Source organism: Muntiacus reevesi, chromosome 22 (assembly GCF_963930625.1).
Source record: "Muntiacus reevesi chromosome 22, mMunRee1.1, whole genome shotgun sequence".
Lineage (NCBI taxonomy): Eukaryota > Metazoa > Chordata > Mammalia > Artiodactyla > Cervidae > Muntiacus > Muntiacus reevesi.
The window spans coordinates 16,943,552-16,960,781 of NC_089270.1; the positions used below are offsets into that span (position 1 = coordinate 16,943,552).

At 37.6% G+C, this 17,230-nt stretch overlaps 1 protein-coding gene across 4 annotated transcripts in view; it reads left to right on the forward strand.

The window, feature by feature from the left end:
- The window catches only part of WDFY3 (WD repeat and FYVE domain containing 3), a 270,313-nt gene that overhangs the window by 170,662 nt on the left and 82,421 nt on the right, over positions 1 to 17,230 (forward strand). For 3 of the 4 annotated variants that reach the window (XM_065914495.1, XM_065914492.1, XM_065914496.1), the window contains 8 exons: positions 1,759 to 1,949; positions 3,144 to 3,296; positions 6,333 to 6,406; positions 6,490 to 6,651; positions 8,015 to 8,109; positions 12,140 to 12,260; positions 12,590 to 12,807; positions 16,939 to 17,174. In XM_065914495.1, the coding sequence (XP_065770567.1) occupies positions 1,759 to 1,949; positions 3,144 to 3,296; positions 6,333 to 6,406; positions 6,490 to 6,651; positions 8,015 to 8,109; positions 12,140 to 12,260; positions 12,590 to 12,807; positions 16,939 to 17,174 (1,250 nt within the window). The remainder of the gene's footprint in view (positions 1 to 1,758; positions 1,950 to 3,143; positions 3,297 to 6,332; positions 6,407 to 6,489; positions 6,652 to 8,014; positions 8,110 to 12,139; positions 12,261 to 12,589; positions 12,808 to 16,938; positions 17,175 to 17,230) is intronic. The other variant, XM_065914493.1, reaches the window with a different exon arrangement.

The following is a 17,230-nucleotide window of genomic DNA, read 5'->3' on the forward strand; positions in this document are numbered from 1 at the left end:
TGAGCTCTGCTCTACGTTCTTTGCAAAAGTACGGCAGCACTGTTGTTCATTCACTCAGTCATGTCCGACTCTCTGCGACCCCATGGATGGCAGCACACCAGGCCTCCCTGTCTATCACCAACTCCCGGAGCTTGCTCAAACTCATGTCCATCGATTCGGTGATGCCATCCAACCATCTCATGCTCTGTTATCCCCTTCTCCTCCTGCCCCCAATCTTTCCCAGCATCAGGGTCTTTTCCAGTGAGTCAGCCCTTTGCATGAGATGGCCAAAGTATTGGAGCTTCAGCTTCAGCATCAGTCATTCCAATGAATATTCAGGGTTGATTTTCTTTAGGATTGACTGGTTTGATCTCTTTGCAGTCCAAGAGACTCTCAAGAGTCTTCTCTAGCACCACAGTTCGAAAGCATCAGTTCTTCAATGCTCAACCTTCTTTTTAGTTCAACTCTCACATCCATACATGACGACTGGAAAAATCATAGCTTTGACTATATGGACCTTTGTTGTCAAAGTGATTTCTCTGCTTTTTAATACTCTGCCTAGGTTTGTCATGGCTTTTCTTCCAAGAAGCAAACGGCTTTTAAATTCATGGCTGCAGTCACCTTTTTGGAGCCTAAGAAAATAAAATCTGTCACTGTTTCCATTTCTTCCCCATCTATTTCCCACAAAGTGATAACACCATTTGCCATGATCTTAGTGTTTTGAATGTTGAGTTTTAAGCCAGCTTTTTCACTCTCCTCTTTTACCTTCATCAAGAGGCTCTTTAGTTCCTCTACGCTTTCTGCCATGAGGGTTGGGTGTCATATGCATATTTATTGATATTTCTTCCTGCAGTCTTGATTCCAGCTTTAGCTTCAGCCAGCCTGGCACATCAAATGATGTACTCTGCATATTAAGTTGAATAAGCAGAGTGACAATATATAGCCTTGATCTACTCCTTTCCAAATTTTGAACCAGTCTGTTGTTCCATGTCTAGTTCTAAACTATTGCATCTTGATCTGTGGTATAGTAGAAAAAGCAGTGAGTGGAGAGTTCAAAGATTTAGGTTCTAACTAACATCTGTTACTGTGGATTTGTGCCAGACATTGGAACTCTGTGGATGTCAGTACTTCTTATCTGCAAACTGATAATACTGGCCCAATATCTTAGACAGTAGTTTTCGAACTCCATAATATATAATCTATAAAAGCATTGTGAATGCTACAAAACACACAGAAATATAAGATGCGTATTAGCTTTATTTTTTTAAGAAACTAAATTTTGATCATTTGGCAGATGACATTCAAACAGTGCCTTTACAAAAACAAGGTTAAGAATGTAGATACGAATTTTTTTTAATTGTTACAAGTTAGTTCCAATACTGTGTTTCCCACGCTTTTCAGGGTCACTGATGTACTGTTACTCATATTACATAACTGAGAGAAGCTTTGAGCAATGATGTGGAATGTGCTTTGTTTGACTTTTCTATGGTCTTCCCAGGCCTACCAGTGCAGGAGCCCCAGGAAATGCGGGTTTGATCCCTGGGTCAAGAAGATCCCCTGGAGGAAGAAATGGCAACCCACTCCAGTATTCTTGCCTGGGAAATCCCATGAACAGAGCAGCCTTGCGGGCTGTGGTCCATGGGGTCGCAAAAGAGTTGGATGCAGCTTAGCGACTAAAAACAAATGATGCATAATTGATTAATAGTTCTTAAGATGATGCATGCAGTTCTTGTTTACAATGGGGCTTTATTTAACTGTTTCCCACTGTCTCTCAATCAGGAGTAAGAACGTTTGTCCCTAAGCCTGTTGCCACTACTTTGCAGTACATTGGTGGAGCTGCAGCCATCCTGGGCCTGGTGGCCATGGCTTCTGACGTGGAGGGGCTGTACGCGGCAGTCAAGGCCCTGGTTTGTGTGGTCAGGAGTAACCCACTAGCCAGCAAAGAAATGGAGAGAATCCGGGGCTACCAGGTATGGAAGAATAAAGCTTGGTCTTCACTTTGCTTTGCATTAGCGATCTTATAATTTTCATTGTTAATTCATATTTTTTCAAACTCTGGAAGAATTATATTATCCAAGTAAACTTTAACAGTTGGCAGTTCTTATTAAAACATATTTCAAATAATAATGTGGGTTGTTAGTTCGGAGCTATTTTTCTCTATGACAATAGGAATTGAACACGGTCAGGACTTCTCTGATGATCCAGTGGTTAATCCAGTGGGTGTTTTGAGCTTCCCATGCATGGTGAATAGGTTCCTTCCATGCTCCACAGCATGGACAAAAGAAATAGGATCATATTATCACCTCCTCTAGAGATGGCTAAATCAGTCATAATTCCAGATTCTCCTGGTTTTCCTGTCTTTCTCCTTCACACCATGTCATCTTATACCAACCCCACCCCACCCCACCCCCGCCCACCCTTATTAGTTAGTTAGCTGAGGGATATGAGAGCCACTGTATGTTAAGTTTGTCATTGCTAGTCCTGAAAACACATGTGGGACTAAAAATATGCCCTGTTCATGTATTTACAGTCTCTGCGAGGTTTAGGCGGAAAGTCACTTGTAACAAGAGAAATAAGTATTTGGGTCAAGATTAAATTCCTCTAGGGTAGATGAAGTATAAATGCCTTCTCTAACTTAGCAGATCATTCATTGATAGTAGATAATGTTTACTATAGTGTTTTCAGTAGATTTAATTGTAGTTTTTTGACGTTTTATTTTGCAAAACTTTCAAAATAAAAGTTGAAACATTGTCTATCATGAAAAAATAGGAATAATCTTAATGTTCCAATAATATGAGAATGACTAATAATATCATAACTGTTCCGTGTATCATTCAGCCTTTTAAAATTGTAATTATGGAGACTGTTGCAAAAGAAACCAATCCTTTTGACAAAATGTTATATAGAGAATAGGAGTAGAAAATTATATACATGTGATGGCAACAGCAACTCAAGGTATTTATGTATGAGTAGAGTTTATGTAAAAGTGGATATTTTAGTAAGAGAAGAATGGAATTACCCTGATTTTCAGATTTCCTCCAGTACTATGTTATTATGATGAAAGGTTGGAAATCAGTGTGGAAGTCTCAGGAGTCACTCTCCGTAGGGTTCTCGTGTGTGTGTGTGTGTGTGACTGATCAGCAGGCTCTGGTATTTTCTTTCAGCTGCTGGCAATGCTGTTTAAGAAGAAACGCCCCCTCCTTAACAGCCACATTCTCCATCTCACTTTTTCCTTGGTGGGAACTGTTGACAGTGGGCATGAGACCTCCATTATCCCGAATTCAACAGCTTTCCAGGATCTCCTTTGTGATTTTGAAGTATGTATAGAAACAGTAACTGGTAATACATAATCAATGAACCAATTCCTTATTTGGTGTATTTATAGAGTTCACTTATGAAACAGTTTTCTAAGACATGTTTTTGTTCTATAATTTTGTGATGCTCATGTTAATGTCATTAGTAAAACAAACAAAATAGTGATTGTGTTCCTTTTTCCCAGCAATAATCCATGGTACCAGTAGTGTAACAGTGAAATGATGTAATGCATATACCTAACTGTAGTCAATTTGCTGTTGCCACTGGCATGACAAGAGGCAAACATACTTTCAGCAAAAAAAATTTTGGTTACTAGTAGCTGTATAGTGAAATATTCATTTCAGCAAAATAACAAGATTTTTATTTCTACTAACTTCCTACCATAACAGCTTCTACTCTGTCCTCTCAAGGCACCACTTATTCACGCATATTCTTTCTGTCTTTAATTTCTTGTTCACAGCACTTTGCACTCACATCACTATATAAAATCTCCTCCCACAAGACTGGAGGCTTTACAAGGGCAGAGATCATGTCTGTCTGCATCTTTGTATCCCTACAACCCAGAGTGGTGTCTAGTACTCAGAGTTTGCTGTGATGTCTGGCCCTGAATCTTCTTTGTAACTTTCGTAAGCTACAAAAGTTAGCCATCTGTAACTAAGATGTCATTTATTTTAAAGACTGTGTGCCCTAAATGTTGTACTGAAATTTTATTTGAAAGCTTATTAGCATGGCTCTCCTCTGTTCGTGGTACCCCAGCCTCCACAGCATATGATGCAGTGTTTCCATTTTCTCGCATGTCCTCTTGCCAGCTTTTAGGCGTCACTCACCTGGCTCTGTATCTTGTTCACTACTTTCCCCATCATTTTCTGGTGATGAAATTTTCATTTTGTTGTTGTTGTTTAGTCACTAGGTCATGTCCGACTCTTTTGTGACCCCATAGACTGTAGGCCACTGTCTATGGGATTTTTGAGGCAAGAATACTGGAGTGGGTTGCCGTTTCTTTCTTCCTGATGCAAGGGTGGAACTTGTGTCTCCTACATTGTATGAAATTTTCATTACAGAAAAGTGTCCCTCTTCACTTCTTTATCACTTCTGTCCATGTTGTTCTCTTTCGTTTAAATTCTCACCCAGCCCCACAGGCTCATCTCTACAGAGAGTTGCAAACCTAAATCTTTAGCTTGATATGTGAATCCAGACGTATTTCTAACTTCTTCCTAAATGTTTCCATTTCTGTGTCCCAGCAACAGCTACACTGAACGTAACTTCCTTCCCCAAGTTACTTCTTCCTTTGAACTTCTGTTTCTATTAGTAGCACCACCAATTCTCCCATTCAGTGAGACTTGAAATTGAAAAATCAGCTTCCTCCTCCTTCAGTGTTTATAAACAGCACGAATTAAGGCAGATTCTGCTTCCGCATTTCTTGTATCCTGTGTTTTCTGTTTCTCCTGCTACATCCTAATCCAAGCCCTAATCGGTTCTCCTCTTACTAAATAGTGATCTCTTCTTTTTCCCTTTCTTCAGTCTGTTTTACGTGGTTTTTTACCTCATTCTTTCCAAGATATAATCATGTAACATATTAAAATTTTTCAGTGCTCTGCCTTACATGATAAAGTACACATTTCTCAGCCGAATATTCTAAGTTCTAATACACAAACTTCTCATTCTATTAGAAAATAATTATTTAACATGTTTGAGCCCAGCACTGTATTAAGTGCTAAGAATGTGAAAATAAAAGAGTCCAGGCCTCAAGGCATTTAGTGCATTAGATGAGAAAAGCAAATAGACAGTAAAAAATTTGTGAAAGCATGGAGACAAAGGTTTGCAGAGGGCCTCCCTTGCGGCTCAGTGCTAAAGAATCCGCCTGCCCGTGTAGGAGACACGGGTTCAATCCCGGGTTCGGGAAGATCCCCCATGTCACAGAGCAGCTGAGCCTGTGCTCACCACAGGCCACAACGACTGAAGCCCGTGCGGCCTAAGCCTGTGTTCTGCAACAAGAAGCCATCACAGTGAGAAGTCTGCACACCCCGACCGAGGGTAACCCACGCTCCCCGCAGGTAGAAAGCCTGTGCAGCAACAGCCCAGTGCAACTAAAATGATAAACTAAAAACACGAGGTCACGATAATTCTACCATCCCTGTCATTTCTGGGCCTATTTGTAATGATTTTTTTTCTCTTATGACTCATATTTTCCCTTTTATTTGCATTCTTGGTAACTTTTGATTAGATGCTAAGTTTTACATTGTTGATTGGTAAATTTTGTTTTATTTTCTTAACGAGGCTTTGCTCTGGCATTGCAGTTTTGAAACATCTTTTAAGCCTTGTTTGGATGGACTTTCATTCATCCTTAGTGATTATTTAGCCCTCCTACTAAGGTACGACACCTCTGAGACCTCTCCCCAACCTTCCCATGTATTTTGAAGTCTCTACACAGGTTGGTGGGAGTGCAGACTAGCCCCAGCCCTTTATGAATGTTAGGAATTATTTGTGGTGCTACCTTGCATTGGTTATCTCCAGTTTTGGACCTACACAGGATTCCTGCTATTCAGTTTTTGTATCCAGTAATCATTCTATCCAGTATGTTATATTCAGTATTCACTAATAGTATTCAGCCACTGAGCCCAGAGAGATTTTCTGTAGATCTTGCCTTTCTAGTTGTTTACTCTGCTGCTGCTGCTGCTAAGTCACTTCAGTCGTGTCCAACTCGTAGCGACCCGATGGACTGCAGCCTACCAGGCTCCTCCATCCATGGGGTTTTCCAGGCAAGAGTACTGGAGTGGGGTGCCATTGCCTTCTCCAAGTTGTTTACTCTAGGAGGGTAATTTTCACTGCAATTATCTCTTTATGAACAGAACCAGAAGTCCTATATACCAGCAGTTTTATAGTGCAACAGCAAATAAAATCTAAATGACTATATTCAATTAATTTATCTAATTTGTCTAAGTGAAATAAGTTATATGTACTGCATTTGTGTTTATTGGATTGCAATTTGGGGTATTTTTTAACCCTAAGTAAACCACTGTTCTTCATTTTTATTTTAGGTCTGGCTCCATGCTCCATATGAACTTCATCTCTCCCTATTTGAACACTTTATTGAATTGCTCACAGAGTCCAGGTATTGGTTGGTATCTAAATTGTTAGTTGTTCAGTTACAGAAGTGCTGCCAGTACATTGTATAAAATCTTCTTTCTCTTACAGTGAAGCTTCAAAGAATGCCAAGTTGATGAGGGAATTCCAGCTAATTCCAAAGCTGTTACTGACTCTTCGAGATATGTCTCTATCCCAGCCTACCATTGCTGCTATTAGTAACGTGCTAAGCTTCTTACTGCAGGGTTTTCCCAACAGCAATGATCTACTCAGGTAGTGAAAACTTCTGTGTTCATCGGTTTGTTCACTAAAAGTACCAGTGAGATTAAGATGACTGAGGTGAATGTAATTGCTTCCTATGCCTGGATAATACCTGCGAAGTTAATACTATTCAGGATACTTGTAGATCCTGGAAAATAGGCATGTATCTTGCAAACCAGTTGTTTCCACTAGAGACTAATAGAATTTTGGAAGAATGGGTGTTAGAATTAGTTCAGTGAAGCTGATTGTCCTGGACATAAAAGTGTTCAATGTAAGAATTCTTGATCCCCAGCCCTCTTCCAAGATGAGGCTCTGCTGCTTCTCAAATGTATGTGCAGAAACACACTCACATGCATACACACTCACAGTGGACATGCCACGTCTTTTGTATTTGTTCTTTATCACCCAAACTGATGATAGTATGTCATTGGTGCATATTCAGATCTTTTCTATAACATGCGTGTTATTTTGCTGCTAATGTGAAATATGGCTTCAGGCACATTTATGGAGTATCTGTAGAGCAGTTCTAATAGGCACTTGAGAATTCTCATCTTGGCTAGAAATGGAAGAAAAAAACTACCTAAGTTATTCTCCAAGTAGAAAATTGCTTTTAACTGCACTTAATCACCTCTTGTCACGTTACTGCTCAAGTATTACAGATGACGTGACACTCGCTGACTAGGGTGTTCCCAGTAATGTAGTCTCCTGTTGGTGCAGCATGTAAATCACTCACTTTATATTCAGTTACCTTGAAAGCATTTTTCTTTAACTTGGTGACAGATTTAAAACTGGAGTTTAAAGGTTAATTTGGAGATTGTCATTATTAGTAGTAATATTTATTTAGGTCTTTTCTTGGTATTATGATGATCACTTTGCTAAAATTTTCACTGTAACCTATCAAGGCTTTTATTTTTCTCTACATTACAAATTGAGAAATTAAAGCCCTGAGAGGTTAAGCTACTTGCCCCAAGTAACATGATTAAAAACTGATAGAGCTAGGATTTTAATCTTAACCTGTGTTTTCAAAACCCAGATCCATATAGGTAATGTTAGGACATTTTTAATTGAGACCATACTGGTGAGTTTTTGAAATCATTTGGATCGGTGCATTAAAGGACTCATGTTTCTGATGAAGTTTATTTTTCCCTGTATGTATTTTAAAACATTATGGCATATTAATGTTAATTGTTCTGATGTTAATTGCAGCAGTTCTAGGGGAAGCAGCTGAAATACAGTTATGTAAAATCTATAAAAGATCAGTTAAAATAAGTACTCTCTTGGTTTTCATTTATTTGCTTTTCTGTTTCTTAGTGTGTTGTTTGTTTTGGAGAGAGAAAAATTAAAATCTGTAACCTCCTTTTTCTTGTATTGAAAGGTTTGGCCAGTTCATTTCTTCTACTTTACCAACCTTTGCAGTTTGTGAGAAGTTTGTAGTTATGGAAATAAACCACGAAGAGAAGCCTGACACCGGTGAGTCAGTTCTGGGGCTTGGAACCGAACTGCTGTGCTCTGCCTTCTTCTGACACAAGTTGGACCTGAATTATATGTGGCACTGTTATTTTACTTTTCTCACTGAATTACTTTTCTTGGTCTTTCACAGATGTATTTGTCTTAGACCAAGCCTCTACAATACACATAAATACAGAATTACCTACAAATTTAATAAGGGTGTGAATTTTCTTTAAAAATATTTCCAGTTTTTACAAGACTTATAGCGATTTTCCTTTAAACAATAAACTCTTCCAGTATAATTTTTGAACCTTATTTTTTTTTATTTATATAAATCTTCAGAAACACAGATTCTTACCAAAGTGAATTGTATCTATTACTGTTATTTTAATTTCCCTGTTAAATATTTAATAATCATTGGGGGAAAGAACATTTTACTAGAATCATGTACGTGTAAAACAAATTTTTGTAAGTTGTAATTCCTGAGCCTATGACAACCACTTTTCTTTTTTTTTTTTTATAAACTTCCTCCTTTGAAGCATATTTTTCCCTTGCTCGAATGTATTTTTCCTGTTGTGTATCATAGATCGGGAGACGTGCTTGGAAAACACTGAAAGGACCTTTTAAATTAACATGTGATTAAATTCACAGTATTTTATATTTATTCAGCATTATTTACATCATTATTCTGTTAATGTTCTTCCCTAATCATGTCACATAGAAGAGATCCTTTAAAACTCTCACAACCCTATTCATCTGGGAGTTCTCTTCCATATTGGCTGTATCATTCAGAGCACAGCCTCTCTGGTGCTTCATGAGTAAGAAGAGAAAGTGGTATAATTATGTTTTTCAAAGGAGAAAATAAGAGATTTGAGAGGCTGACTTCCTGCAAATCATAGAGCAGAACATATAAAGCAGGTGACCACTTACTTCATATTCATTTGATACAATGTTGCTATTTCTTTGGGTGAAGCAAAGTAGCAGTGGGTGAGAAGCATATAGATCAAATCAATGGATAACACTTGTTTCAGTTCAGTTCAGTCGCTCATTGCTGTCCGACTCTTTGCGACCCCATGAATCACAGCACGCCAGGCCTCCCTGTCCATCACCAACTCCCGGAGTTTACTCAAACTCATGTCCATCGAGTCAGTGATGCCATCCAGCCATCTCATCCTCTGTCGTCCCCTTCTCCTCCTGCCCCCAATCCCTCCCAGCATCAGGGTCTTTTCCAATGAGTCAACTCTTTGCATCAGGTAACCAAAGTATTGGAGTTTCATCTTCATCATCAGTCCTTCCAATGAACACCCAGGACTGATCTCCTTTAGGATGGACTGGTTGGATCTCCTTGCAGTCCAAGGGACTCTCAAGAGTCTTCTCCAACACCACAGTTCAAAAGCATCAATTTTTCGGCGCTCAGCTTTCTTCACAGTCCAACTCTCACATCCATACATGACAACTGGAAAAACCATAGCCTTGACCAGACGGACCTTTGTTGGCAAAGTAATGTCTCTACTTTTTAATATGCTGCCTAGGTTGGTCATAACTTTGCTTCCAAGGAGTAAGCGTCTTTTAATTTCATGGCTGCGGTCACCATCTGCAGTGATTTTGGAGCCCCCCAAAATAGTCTGACACTGTTTCCACTGTCTCCCCATCTATTTCCCGTGAGGTGATAGGACCAGATGCCATGATCTTAGTTTTCTGAATGTTGAGCTTTAAGCCAACTTTTTCACTCTCCTCTTTCCCTTTCATCAAGAGGCTTTTTAGTTCCTCTTCACTTTCTGCCATAAGGGTGGTGTGCTTAGTATTTGCCAGATCTTTTTAAGTGCTCTATATAATCTTATAACAACCCTGTGAAATTGGTCCTGTTATTACCAGTTTTACAAAAAGGAAACTGAGGTCTAGAAAGATTAAATAGAAGTAATTTAATGAGATCACACCACTGCATTTAAACTATGGTAGTCCAAGCCAACATTCTAAGCTTTTAACCCCTGTGTTATTCTACCATATATTCAAAGATTATTTCTAGGTTCTGAATTAATATAAGCTGAGTAAATATGAATTTTAAGGAGACTACTGTTAAAATCTTAGCAGACCTACATAACATGTTTATTTCAAGTATAAAAAAGATATAGGAAAGTATTTCTCTTGTCTCCATACTGGATATTAAAATCAATAACTTCAACTCTAAACCAACATTCTAAGCTTTTAACCACTACATTGTTCTATCAATTCAATATACAAGTATTTTTTCTAAGTTCTGAATTAATATAAACCAAATAAATAGGAATTAGAAAGGAGAGTACTTTAAAACCTTGGAAACTATAAAACAGGTTTATTTCAAGTATTAAAAAAAAGATACAGGAAAAAATATTTCTATAGTCTCCATATTTCTTGCTGATCATTGAATTCTGTAACTACAACAAGTGTTATAAAAAAATTTTTTTGACAAGAGCACAGTAGCAGGGATGTATAAATTAGGAAAATTTTCTCTTGATCTGCCAAGCTGATTAGATTAGTATTCTCCTTATCAATTCATTGCCATTTGAAAGATTAGAGAAAGGCAAAATGATTTGCAGGTCTTGTTAGTCTATGACATTAATTATTTGTGTGAACTGGACTGCTTATGTATAACATGTTTCCCAAAAATTAAAACTGTAATTTTTTTTCTTTCAAATAGCTTATACAGTCTTCAGGATACACCTACAAACAAGTGGTTTGAATAATGCTGAAAAGTGATACAATAATTAATGCAAAATAAAATAAATAGCATGAAAGGGCAATGCAGTGGGGAGTAAACCATCAGTTTGAATGGGAGAAAGTTAACCTGGAAATTTCTTTGAGTTCATTATTTAAAACTGTATCTGAAAATTAGGGGAAACATAACTGACAGTGAAAAAACTATTCATAAAAACCAAGGAGAATTCTTAATTTCTGTGTAGATTGTCATTTTATCGAAAGGAAAAACTGAAAGGAAGTAATTCCTTAGTCAGTGTACGTTGTGTGGTATGCCTTCAATAAGGCAGTTTATAAATTACCAGTCATTTGCCTACTAGAAGGGGAGGGAATCTTGAGTCCTCTTGGTAAACTTAAAGCACCCTTCCCAATGACTAAGGCACTAAATTAGCATTTTAAAAAGACAAGTGTTTAAGGGTAAAATGGTCCTTTGCCCAAGCAAGTAGACGCATATAACCTTGGTCATTCAATTTTAGCCTGAGCTTCAATTATAGAATAAAAAAGAAGGCATGTTTATTGTGACTTATTAACCTACAGCTCCATATGGCAGAGTTGGGCCTGGAACACCAGGCCATGGATTCCAGTCCCTGTGCTTCCAGGACTATCCACTGAGAGCCAGACGCTTTCTGCCTTCCTCCCTTCGTTCCCCAAGTTCTCTTGTACATTTCTGTGCCTTTCCCTCTGGTCAGTGCTATTTAAGTCTAGCTTTCCTTTATGTATTATAATTATTGAATAATTTATGCTTCCTCTTTTCATTTTTAAATTTAAAAAAATTAACTATTTAAAAAAGAACTAGAAATTAAGGATTTGCATTGTTATTTTTGTTCACATGATCCTCATTTGATCACTTTGCCCTGTAAGTACAAGAAAGGAATATTAATATAAAAAAGGGTTCATAGTCTTTACTGTCCCTTTTTAACTTCCTGATGGCTCAGACAGTAAAGAATCTGCTTGCAATGCAGGAGAGCCTGGTTCAGTCCCTGGGTCAGGAAGATACCCTGGAGAAGGAAATGGCAACCCACTCCAGTATTCTTGCCTGGAAAATCCCATGACAGAGGAACCTGGTGGGCTATAGTCCAGGGGGTCACCAAGAGTCAGACACCATTGTGTGGCTAACATATAAGTAAATGAACAGTTTTCATGATTTTAAAGAGGAATGTTTAATAGACCCTTTTTTGTGTCTTCACTGTAGTGGAAAGTACTCCTAGAGAAAATGTTTTCTGAAAGATATATTTCAGTGATATTTCCTAGACCAGTGTTGGATATTTTAGCCTAGTTTATCTGCTAGGGCAATTCAATGTATTTATTCTCTTTGCAGGAACCGAAGAAGAGTTCGGAGGTCTTGTATCTGCTAATCTTATACTTTTGAGGAACAGACTTCTGGATATCTTACTAAAACTGGTTTATACATCTAAAGAAAAGACAAGCATTAATTTGCAGTAAGTAAAGTCTTTTGAGAATTGATGGTAATAGTTGATTTTACTAGTTAATTCATTATAGACAAAAGAAAGATTTGCCTTTGACTTTTAATTTATTTTTTAATTGGAGTATAATTGCTTTACAGTGTCATGTTGGTTTATGCTATACAGCTACATGAATTAGCTATAAGTATGCATATATCTTGTTTGCTGCCGACTTTTAATAGATTTCTTTTTAAAACCCTGAAATTCATAGTATCTCAAGAACACAAGGTGGTCTTAGTTTTCTTTTTAATTTGAAATCCTAATCCTTGAAATTAATGTTTTGTTTAATCCATCTGTCTGAATAGAGCGTGTGAAGAGCTGGTCAGGACGCTGGGTTTTGATTGGATTATGATGTTCATGGAAGAACACTTGCATTCTACCACAGTCACGGCAGCCATGAGGATTCTTGTTGTCCTACTGAGTAATCCGTCTATCCTCATCAAGTTCAAGGAGGGGCTCAGTGGTGGAGGCTGGCTGGAGCAGACAGATGCCGTCTTAACGAATAAGATCGGAACTGTATTAGGTATGGGACTTCTATGGTCGGCTGCTTTGAAATGAGCTTTGTGTTGTGTTTTTAAATTTTAGGTAAGCTTATATGATTTATCTAACAACCATTAAGAATCAAGAACTTTGATGACAATAAAAAACATAAAATTAAAAAAAAAATTTTTTAATTGCAAGTCAAACTGAAGTCAGAGACAGGACATCAAGATGTGAAAACTCAAGTAAATTTCTTATGAGTTCTTTTTGTTTATAGTTTCCTTTCTGACCTCTAAGTAAATAATTTACAAACTATCAGAATAGAATTAATAGTAGTAATCAATAATTTGTGTGCTTATTCCTTGCCAGTTACACTTTTCATTTTCACAGTAATTTATTTTTACAGTAACCCTATAAAATATAAATACTGTCATACCCATTTTACAGATGAGAATGTCAAGGCATAGGGGTAATGTCACTTGTCAGGTAAGAAGTGTCAAAATCTGAGTCCAAGTCACTCATCCAAAGCCCATGGTTTTAACAGTTATGTTATATTACCACTCAAGATTTAAGCTCATCAGAATGTCAGTGGAAGCTCCTTAATCTCTGCTCACTGACTCTATGCTGTTTTCAACATTGAACTGAGCATTTAAATAATAATAGAAAATTATGGTTTTCTATATTAGATTCATGTGAACTAATATATGCATTCCTATTCATGTTAATGATCTTATTTTGGAAAATGCATATTTAATACAATGTTTTTATTGAAAATTATGGTCATTAAGTTCGTAAAGTATTTTAAGATGATATTTATCTTTATGACATTACAATTTAAAATCATATATAACTGTATTCTGCAGTAAGCATTAAGAATAACTATTTACCCTTGTCAGATGGAAAATTTAGGGATCAGATTTTAATATGTAATTTGTCTGTTAAGAAAAATATGTAAAAATATCAATACCTTGGTGTAACATGTGCTGTCAAATGTTAAAACAAATGGTAAGAAGAAAGAGCTTACGCCAAAGGATTATTTTATTGTTATTTCACATGTGAAAAATGTCTGAAGGAACTTTGTAAGTGATAAGGAAAGAAATTCAGAAATTCACTGTGAAATGATTTCTCAGGAAAATGAACTCCTTTAAAATAAATATTTTTTATTACTATCATTATAGAGATTTTTATCAACAGTTTTGCAACAAGAAACTTAGCTTATTGACCTTAATGGTAGCTAGTAGCTACTAAGGGAATAAACAAAAGGCATAATTCAGTGTGAGTTCTATCGAATTCTGTGGGAGTTTTTAATGCTGATTGACAACACTGCTTCTTCTTGGAAGCCAAAATAACACCCAGGTTTCACCTAGCACTTTGTGGTTTGCAAAATTCTTTAACATATGTCATGTCATTTATTGTCATGATTCCAGACACAATGTATGTGTTTTATGGTATATAAGTTATATTTTATAGGAAAGCCTAATGAGTATAAATTAAGAATTAATTCCTCTCTAATTAGGGAAGTAAGACTGCTAAATACATAAGTTCCCTGAGTCAGACAGAGAGTAATATTTCTGAGTATCTGTCTTCTGTCAATTCTGTGGGTTTTTTTCTGTCCTGCACCGCTTCAATAATATCAAGAAAAGGAGCTTTTAACTTATCTGACCAACCAGACTTCATGTCTAAGAACTTATTTGTCCTTCCTTGACACTTGCCTGTACGTTATGTATGCTGCTTTGGTTCTAAAAGAGGAATCTAGGTATTTAAGTTTCATTTAAACTCATTTCAATTTAATATCATTTTCTCTGAATATCTATCTGATACATACATGCATGCTTGTGTACATATACAGAAATTTCTATACTGATATTTCATCTCACTGGATTTGATTTCTCTTTGAGCTGATGAACAGTATGTTTTTGAATGTTTTGCTCACATGTATTAGTCTTCATCAGTTTTTTCTTTATAAAAACACCATTTAGCTGTAGCTTCAGTTCAGGCACTCAGTCTTGTCCGACTCTTTGCAGCCCCATGGACTGCAGCAACTAGGCTTCCCTGTCCATCAAACTCCAGCTACATCAGCTGTAGCTTAAATCTAAATTAATGCTCAGTTGTTAAAAACATATTAGATACTCCTTAAGATCCATTATGGGGTAGAAATAGAGTGTGAAAATTTGGAAAGGAAAATAAATGCTAGCATTGCTTTTCATTTAGGACCTGTAGTTTGGTCAAAATTTATCTTCCTTTAATGTATAAAATACCACTTTGTTTTTTGATATCTTAAGGCTCAGACTTTTTTTTTATATTTATGATTTCATCTAGAATTTCCTGCAAACGAATATCACCCAGTATTCCTTATGCAGCTAGTTTCTTAGGAACGTGGTAATGCTATTAAGAGGACCAAGGGAGACCAGGGCTTCCCAGGTGACCCAAGTGGTAAAGAACCTGCCTGCCAATGCATGAGGTGTAAGAGACTTGGGTTTGGTCTGTGGGTCAGGAAGATCCCCTGGAGGAGGGCATGGCAACCCACTCCAACTCCAGTATTCTTGCCTGGAGAGCCATAGGGACAGCGGAGCCTGGTGGGCTACAGTCTATAGGATTGCAAAGAGTCAGACACGACTGAAGTGACTTAACACACACACGCAAGGGAGACCATGTAACTTCACAGGCTCTGTTGGGCTACAGGTCTTAGTGCCACCCCTCATTAACTTCATGACTTTGAACAAATTGCATATTTTCCACATTATATTAAAGGATAATAGCAATTTCTTACTCACATGCTCATTGTTAAGAAATGAGATGATATATGAAGAGTTTGGTAAATTGCTGTCCAGTGTTTTGTTAATTAGAAGACTATATACTCCAGAGGATTAATTAATATCACACTGAGCAATTTATTTGGACTCTTCAAAAAGCCACCTAGACACAAATTTCTCTTTCATTATTTTAAATAGTAGCAAGTATGTGCTACTTTGTCTTAGAAAAAGAATTTGGGAAAAAATGTGGATACTCATTGAAATAAAAATTGCTTCAGAGTAAAAGTCAGTCTTTCATCTTTGATTACTATTTGCAGAAGTTTTCCATTCAACCTCTGGCCAATATTCCGTCTGTACTGAGCAGTGTACTAGGTGTGGAGTTGGTGAAAGAACTAATTAAATTTTCCCAAATTACCTATATAACAGAGGAAACAGGATTGATGGGAAAACTGGTGCTGTAAACCACACAGATAAGTAGTTATCTCCTGGCAGACCTGTGCTTCTAGAACACACTTTGGATGTCGAGATACCCACAGTCACAGTGGGCTCAGATTTGCTGTCCCTCGGCCAGAAAACTTTCCCACAGAGTTACAGATCATGCAAGGAAAGATTATTTCGTATATTCATTTTGCCCTATCTCTAAATTTGTAGGTCATTTAAGGCTAATTGGTTCATAATATTCAGGACAAATGAAATATATTAACTCTTATGGCTATCATATTTTTAAGTTACATTTTTAGTAGTATCCTACAATCTGGCTACTTTTAAAATATACTTTCTTCCTGGGGAATGTTAGACCTCTTTGGAGGTCATTCTTGGTTGGTGTTTTTTTCTTTCTTTTTTTTTAAATTCTTTGGCCATCCCTCTCAGCAGGTGGGATCTTAGTTCCTCAACCAGGAATTAATTGAACCCATTCCCCCTGCGTTGGAAACACAGAGTCTTAACCAAGTCCCTGGATGCCATTCTTTTAATGAGTAGAGTTTATCTTACCTCTTGTATCTGACTGCCTCAACTATGTTTTAAGATCTAACTCTTCGTGACTCCATGGACTGTAGCCCACCAGGCTCCTCTGTCCATGGAATTCTCCAGGCAAGAATACTGGAGTGGGTAGCCATTCCCTTCTCCATGGGAACTTCCCCACCCAGGGATGGAACTCAGGTCCCCTGCATTGCAGGCAGATTCGTTGCCATCTGAGCCACCAGGGAAGCCTTATCCTAATAGACAGGCTTGCCAGAGTCAGAGAGAAAGTAAAGTAAAACTTCTGACTGGAAGATTAATTCCCAAGTTGAGTAGTTAATGGCTTATATTAATACGAATGTCTGAGATGGAACTGTCACATACACTGACTTAACTCCTTTCTGTGCAAATGTAACATGGTAATCAATGACTAACTTCATCCTTCTCGTTGTGTTTCCTCACAGGATTCAATGTGGGCAGGAGTGCTGGCGGACGGTCGACCGTCAGGGAGATTAACCGGGACGCTTGTCACTTTCCTGGCTTTCCGGTTCTTCAGTCACTCCTTCCTAAACACACTAATGTCCCTGCTCTCTACTTCCTCCTCATGGCACTGTTTCTGCAGCAGCCCGCTAGTGAGCTGCCTGAGAACCTGCAGGTCAGTGTGCCTGTCGTCCGCAGCCGATGTAAGCAGGGTTGCCAGGTAGGAATTACCTAGTCGGGTGTACGTGTAATTACATTTGCCAAAAAGTCACTGGA